The sequence below is a fragment of the Rhinoraja longicauda genome, chromosome 34 (genome assembly GCF_053455715.1).
Source record: "Rhinoraja longicauda isolate Sanriku21f chromosome 34, sRhiLon1.1, whole genome shotgun sequence".
NCBI lineage: Eukaryota > Metazoa > Chordata > Chondrichthyes > Rajiformes > Arhynchobatidae > Rhinoraja > Rhinoraja longicauda.
Window position 1 is genome coordinate 17,580,611 of NC_135986.1, and position 7,837 is coordinate 17,588,447.

Below are 7,837 nucleotides of genomic sequence, written 5' to 3' on the forward strand. Positions count from 1 at the left end.
GCCTGTTTCCATGCTGTAGTTGTTATATGTTATATGTTATATGTAACAAGTCTGATGGTGATTGAAATACTGATTAAATTTATTAGTTTAGTCTATTATCACTTCCATCGAGGTACAGTGAAAAGCTTTTTCTTGCGCGCTAACCTATCAGCAGAAAGACTATACAATAGACAATAGGTGCAGGAGGAGGCCATTCGGCCCTTCGGCCCTTCGAGCCAGCACCGCCATTCAATGTGATCATGGCCGATCATTCTCAATCAGTACCCCGTTCCTGCCTTCTCCCCATACCCCCTCACTCCGCTATCCTTAAGAGCTCTATCCAGCTCTCTCTTGAAAGCATCCAGAGAAATGGCCTCCACTGCCTTCTGAGGCAGAGAATTCCACAGATTCACAACTCTCTGACTGATTACAATTGAGCCGTCTACAGTGCACAGATACTGGATAAAGAGAATAATGTTTAGTGCAAGGTAAAGTCCGATTAAAGATCATCCGAGGGTCTCCAATGAGGTAGATGGGAGGTCAGGACTGCTCTGTAGTTGGTGAGAGGATGGTTCAGTTGCCTGATAACAGCCGGGAAGAAACTGTCCCTGAATCTGGAGGTGTGCGTTTCCACACTTCTGTACCTCTTGCCCCGATGGGAGAGGGGAGAAGAGGGAGTGGCCGGGGGGTGAGACTGGTCCTTGATTGTGCTGCTGGCCTTGCCGAGGCAGCGTGAGGTGTAGATGGAGTCGATGGAAGGGAGGTTGAATAGAGTTTTCATAGAACTGTACAGCATAGAAACAGGCCCTTCAGCCCATCATGTCCATGCCAACCAAATCCATGCCTACATTTGTCCCACAAGCTTATAAACCCTTCCCGTTCAAATACCCATTCAAATGTCTTCTAAAAGTCATAATTGTATCTACTACTAAGGGCGGCACGGTGGCGCAGCGGTAGAGTTGCTGCCTTACAGCGAATGCAGCTCCGGAGACCCGGGTTCCATCCCGACTACGGGCGCTGTCCGTACGGAGTTTGTACGTTCTCCCCGTGACCTGCGTGGGTTTTCTCCGAGATCTTCGGTTTCCTCCCACACTCCAAAGACGTACAAGTGTAATTGGCTTGTTAAATGTAAACAAATTGTCCCTAGTGGGTGTGGGATAGTGTTAATGTGCGGGGATCGCTGGGCGGCGCGGACCCGGTGGGCCGAAAGGGCCTGTTTCCGCGCTGTCTCTCTAAACTAAACTTCTATAGCTTCCCCAGGCAGTTCGTTCCAGATTCGGACTACCCTCTGAGTAAAAATGTTGCCCCTGACGTGCAGCAGGCAGTGAAGAAAGCGAATGGTATGTTGCCATTCATAGCAAGAGGATTTGAGTTTAGGAGCAGGGAGGTTCTGCTGCAGTTGTACAGGGCCTTGGTGAGACCGCACCTGGAATATTGTGTACAGTTTTGGTCTCCTAACCTGAGGAAAGACGTTCTTGCCTTAGAGGGAGTACAGAGAAGGTTCACCAGATTGATCCCTGGGATGGCGGGACTTACGTATGAGGAAAGACTAGATAGACTGGGCTTGTACTCGCTGGAATTTAGAAGACTGAGGGGGGATCTTATAGAAACATATAAAATTCTTAAGGGGTTGGAGAGGCTAGATGCGGGAAGATTGTTCCCGATGTTGGGGGAGTCCAGAACCAGGGGTCACAGCTTAAGGATAAGGGAGAAGTCTTTTAGGACCGAGATGAGAAAACATTTCTTCACACAGAGAGTGGTGAATCTGTGGAATTCTCTGCCACAGAAGGTAGTTGAGGCCAGTTCATTGGCTATATTTAAGAGGGAGTTAGATGTGGCCCTTTTTGCTAAAGGGATCAGGGGGTATGGAGAGAAGGCAGGTACGGGATACTGAGCTGGATGATCAGCCATGATCATATTGAATGGCGGTGCGTACAGGCTCGAAGGGCCGAATGGCCTACTCCTGCACCTATTTTCTATGTTTCTATGTTTCTCCCTTGAATCTCCCAATCTTCCCCCTCTCACCTTGAGCCTGTGTGCTCTAGTGTTTAGAATGCTCTACCCTGGGGAAAGAGACTGTGTGTGTTGAGCGTGTTCATGTCCCTCATGATATACCTCGATAAGATATTAATCAAAAATATTTATTCAAATATTTAAATAATATTTACAAGACAATAAAACCAAAACAGAACCCACCACAATAACACAAGACAAACAATAAACTATTATACGACTCTGTAACACTCCTTGTCCACGATGCATTCACCCCCCCCCAGCGGTCCCTGAGATCCCCCAGGGTGCCCGTGGACAGCGCGCGGTCCCTCTCCAACGCCACCCGGGCGCGGACGGACGGACGTAACCCCCGGAAAAGGGGCGGGCAGCCGGCTCGGGCAGAGCGCTCTCCCGCCTGGCGCCGTGAATCGCGGACGGCCATCTTGGCCGGGCCCAGGAGCAAACCCCACCCGGACATCTTCACTCCCCCCCCACCCTCTCTCCCTACGCACAGGGGTGGCCAATGATGAGGGGGGTGGGTGTGAGGAGCAGCCAGAAGCCCAAAGGAGCGGCCCCTTGGAACAGGGGCCTGAGGACAACCCTTGGCCTGCCAGCTCCATGAAAAATAAGTCCCAGTCTATCTACAGGTTAGTTGACTTTGGTAAGATTGTAAATTGTCCCCAGTGTGTGTGTGTAGGATGGTGCCAGTGTGCGGGGATCGCTGGTCTGCGCGGACTTGGTGGGCCGAAGGGCCTGTTTCCGCGCTGTATCTCTAAACTAAACTACAAAATAAATACCCTTCCCAATGAAGGCAAGCATGCCAAACCGTCACCACCCTGTCCATCTGAATTGTAAGGAACCGTCTCCTAGGTCTCTCTGTTCTACAACACTCTCCAGGGCTCCAACGCTTATAGATTGTCATATATTTATTGTAAGAAAATAACTGCAGATGCTGGAACAAATCGAAGGTATTTATTTCACAAAATGCTGTAGTAACTCAGCAGGTCAGGCAGCATCTCAGGAGAGAAGGAATGGGTGACGTTAGTGTGAAGAAGGGTCTCGACCCGAAACGTCACCCATTCCTTCTCTCCTGAGATGCTGCCTGACCTGCTGAGTTACTACAGCATTTTGTGAAATAAATACCTTCGATTTGTACCAGCATCTGCAGTTATTTTCTTACACGTCATATATTTATTTGTCGTTTAGTTTTGTTTAGAGATACAGTGTGGGAACAGGCCCTCTGGCCCACCGAGTCCACGCCGACCATCCAATCACCCGTTCACACCAGTTCTACGTTATCCCACTTTATCCACTCCCTACGCACGAGGGGGCAATTTACAGAGAGGCCAATTAACCAACAAACCCGCACGTCTATGGGGCATGGGAGGAAACATACATTCACCAGGTTAATCCCCCGGGATGGCGGGACTGTCATGTGAGGAAAGATTGGAAAGACTAGGCTTGTATTCACTGGCGTTTAGAAGGATGAGAGGGAATCTTATAGAGACGTATAAAAGTATAAAAGGGCTGGACAAGCTAGACGCAGGGAAAATGTTTCCAATGTTGTAGGAGTCCAGAACCAGGGGCCACACAGTCTTAGAATAAAGGGGAGGCCATTGAAAACTGAGGTGAGAAGGAATGTTTTCACCCAGAGAGTTGTGAATTTGTGGAATTCTCTGCCACAGAGGGCAGTGGAGGCCAATTCACTGGATGGATTTAAGAGAGAGTTAGATAGAGCTCTAGGGGCTAGCGGCATCAAGGGATATGGGGAGAAGGCAGGCACGGGTTACTGATTGTGGATGATCAGCCAATGAATGGCAGTGCTGGCTCGAAGGGCCGAGTGGCCTCCTCCTGCACCTGTTTTCTATGTTTCTATGAAACCGGAGCACCCGGAGTAAAGTCGCGGGGAGAACGTGCAAACTCCACACACACAGACAGCACCATAGGTCAGGATCAGACCGGGTCTCTGGGGCTGTGAGGCAGCAACTCTACTGCTGAATTTCATCATTACACTGCCGGTACATGATGACAATTAAATAGACACTGTTGTCTATTGAGTGACTCATTCTCATCTAAAAGAGACATTGCAGGCAATTATAGCAGTAATTATTGAGAGCTGTTATCTCTGGCACTGATGATCATGGGCTTAAATCCTGCAGGGTTTAAACTAGTTGTCACTGAAGTTCACCGAAGCTTTGATCAGTGAAATTCCTACTCTCCAGAGATGCTGCCTGTCCCGCTGAGTTACTCCAGCATGTTGTGTCTGGTGTAAACCAGCATCTGTAGTTCCTTCCTAAACATCTTTAACGATGCGGGATGTCACAAGGGCGGTGCTGCCGAGAGCAGGTGGCTCAGCGGTAGAGTTGCTGCCTTACAGTGAACGCAGCGCCGGAGATCCGGGTTCCATCCCGACTCCGGGTGCTGTCTGTACGGAGTTTGCACGTTCTCCCCGTGACCTGCGTGGGTTTTCTCCGAGATCTTCAGCTTCCTCCCACACTCCAAAGACGTGCAGGTTTGTAGGTTAATTGGCTTGGTAAATGTAAACATTGTCCCTAGTGTGTGTGTGTAGGATAGTGTTAGTGTGCGGGGATCGCTGGGCGGCGCGGACCCGGTGGGCCGAATGGCCCGTTTCCGCACTGTATCTCTAAACTAAACTAAAGTACAGCACAGAAACAGGCCCTTCGGCCCACAATGTCCACGCCCTACATGGGGCCAAGTTAAAATAACATCTGCCTGCATGTAGACACAAAATGCTGGAGTAACTCAGCGGGTCAGGCAGCATCTCGGGAGAGAAGGAATGGGTGACGTTTCGGGTCGAGACCCTTCTTCAGACTGATGTCGTCAGGGGAGGGGGCGGGACAAAGATAGGATGTAGTCGGAGACAGGAAGACTGGTGGGAGAATTGGGAAGGGGAGGGGAAGCAAGGACTATCTGAAGTTAGAGAAGCCAATGTTCATACCGCTGGGGTGTAAACTACCCAAGCAAAATACGAGGTGCTGTTCCTCCAATTTGCACTGGGCCTCACTCTGCCTGCATGTGATCCATTCCCTGCATATCCATATGTCTTCCTTTAGTGGCAGATGCTCGTTAAACCTTAGATAGACACAAAATACTGGAGTAACTCAGCGGGACAGGCAGCGTCTCTGGAGAGAAGGAATGGGTGAGACCCTTCTCGATCCCGAAACGCCACCCATTCCTTCTCTCCAGAGACACTGCCTGTCCCGCTGAGTTACTCCAGCATTTTGTGTCTATCTTTGGATTTAGTTTCAGAGATAAAGCGCGGAAACAGGCCCTTCGGCCCACCGAGTCCGCGCCGACCAGTGATCCCATCTAAATTGGTCCCATTTGCACGCATTTGGCCCATATCCCTCTAAACCTTTCCTTCCTAAACCTGTACTTCTCCAGGTATCATTTTAAATTGTGTTATAGTACCTGGAGAAGTACATGGATTTAGGAAAGGTTTAGGAAGGAAAGGTTTTAGAGGGATATGGGCCAAATGTGTGCAAATGGGACTAATTTCGATGGGATCGCTGGTCGGCGCGGACTCGGTGGGCCGAACATTAATCTTAAAACCTGCCTCAACATTAATCTTAAAACGTTAGAGATATGGTGTGGAAACAGGACCTTTTTGGCTCAAAGAGTCCATGTTGCACATTCACACCACCCTACATACCAATGACAATTTACAATGTTTATCAAGCCAGTTTATCCTACAAACCTGTACGTTTTACGGAGTGCGGGAGGAAACCGGAACACCTGGAGAAAACCCACGCAGGTCACAGGGAGAACGTGCAATGAATGAAAAGATATGCAATAAAGTAACGATGATAAAGGAAACTGGCCACAGTTAGCTGCTGGGTGAGAACGAGAAGCTGGTGCGACTTTGGTGTGGGAGGGATGGGGAGAGGGAATGCAGGGGCTACCTGAAGTGAGAGAAATCAATATTCATACAAAGTGAATAACGTTTAGTGCAAGGTAAAGCCAGTAAAGTCTGATCAAGGATAGTCCGAGTGTCACCAAAGAGGTAGATGGTAGTTCAGCCCTGCTCTCTGGTTGTGGTAGGATGGTTCAGTTGCCTGATAACAGCCGGGAAGAAACTGCCCCTGAATCTGGAGGTGTGCGTCCCCACACTTCTGTACCTCTTGCCCCGATGGGAGAGGGGAGGAGAGGGAGTGGCCGGGGGTGAGACTGGTCCTTGATTGTGCTGCTGGCCTTGCCGAGGCAGCGTGAGGTGTAGATGGAGTCGGTGGAAGGGAGGTTGGTTTGTGCGATGGACGGTCTGGGCTGCTGGCCTTGCCGAGGCAGCGTGAGGTGTAGATGGAGTCGGTGGAAGGGAGGTTGGTTTGTGCGATGGTCTGGGCTGCGTCCACAACTCTGCGATTTCTCAGTTCATGGAACTGGGAGCTGAACTTAGCTGATTGCTCTGACCTTTAGGGGCAGTGAAGCCAAGAAGAAGGGTCTTGACGTGAAATGCCACCTATTCCTTTTACTCTAGAGATGCTGCCTGACGCGCTGAGTTTCTCCAGCACATTGTGTGTATCTTCAGATATAGAGTGATACAGCACGGAAACAGGCCCTTCGGCCCCACATGCCGACCAACATGCCCCAGCTACACTAGTCCCACCTGCCCGCGTTTGGTCCATATCCCTCCAAACCCGTCCTATCCATGTACCTGTCTAAATGTTTCTTAAACGTTGTAATAGTCCCAGCCTCAACTACCTCCTCCGGCAGCTCGTTCCATACACCCACCACCCTCTGTGTGAAAAAGTTACCCCTCAGATCACGGCTGATCATCCACAATCAGCGCCGGAGACTCAGGTTCGATCCCGACTACGGGCGCCGTCTGTACGGAGTTTGTACGTTCTCCCCGTGACCTGCGTGGGTTTTCTCCGAGATCTTCGGTTTCCTCCCACACTCCAAAGACGTGCAGGTATGTAGGTTAATTGACTGGGTAAATGTAAAACATTGTTCCTAGTGTGTGTAGGATAATGTTAGTGTGCGGGGATCGCTAGGCGGCACGGACCCGGTGGGCCGAAGGGCCTGTTTCCACGCTGTATCTCTAAATCAAAAACCAAAAATCCCTTGATTCCGTTAGCCCCAAGAGCTAAATCGAACTCTTTCTCTTGAGAACATCCAGTGAATCGGCCTCCACTGCCCTCTGCGGCAGAGAATTCCACTTCCAGTTCCAGAAACCTGGTTCTGAAGACAGTGGAGGACATAGTCAGTCACCAGTTGCCCCAAATACCAGCCACCGAATGGTGAACGAGGTCTGATGGCCCTGGACGATGTCAGGTTGGCCTGGCTCGCCTGCAGGTCTAAAAGACACGGCAGAAGTAGTAGGTTCTGAAGAAGGGTCTCGACCCAGAAACGTCACCCATCCCTTCTCTCCAGAGGTCCTTCCTTCCTTCCCGCTGCTGTGAGACTGCACAACCAGCACTGCTCCCAGCAGACGAGTCAACAACAACAGCTACGAACACACAGAAAACTGATGACAATTTATGTATCTTTTATTTATAATGAACGATCTCTTGCGATCCACTTTGCTGCTGTAACACTATAAATTTCCCCGGTGTGGGACGAATAAAGGAATATATTATTATTATGATGTTGCCTGACTCCAGCACTTTGTGTCTACCTGGTTCTCTGTGTTTGACGCTAAGATCTTCATTGATCAGATGCCAAGAGGTGGTTGGTGGATTGAGGAGGGGAGGGAGGAGGTTTGGAGCAGCCCGGGGAGTATTGGAGCTGGGGTGTGTGTACATTGTGGGGTATTTAAACCCAGATTTGGTCCCACAGTTGGGTAATTGTGAGGCAGCGATCCATCCTGGTCACTTCAACTCCGTCTCTCTGCTCCCGCTAGTCTACT

The 7,837-nt window shown here is 50.0% G+C and overlaps 1 protein-coding gene across 1 annotated transcript in view; it reads right to left on the reverse strand.

The window, feature by feature from the left end:
* Positions 1 to 3,959: 3,959 nt before the first annotated feature.
* Positions 3,960 to 7,837, reverse strand: part of LOC144609616 (ADP-ribosylation factor-like protein 2) — an 11,483-nt gene continuing 7,605 nt past the window's right edge. The window contains 1 exon segment of the mRNA XM_078428115.1: positions 3,960 to 4,043. Coding sequence (XP_078284241.1) covers positions 3,960 to 4,043 — 84 coding nt within the window.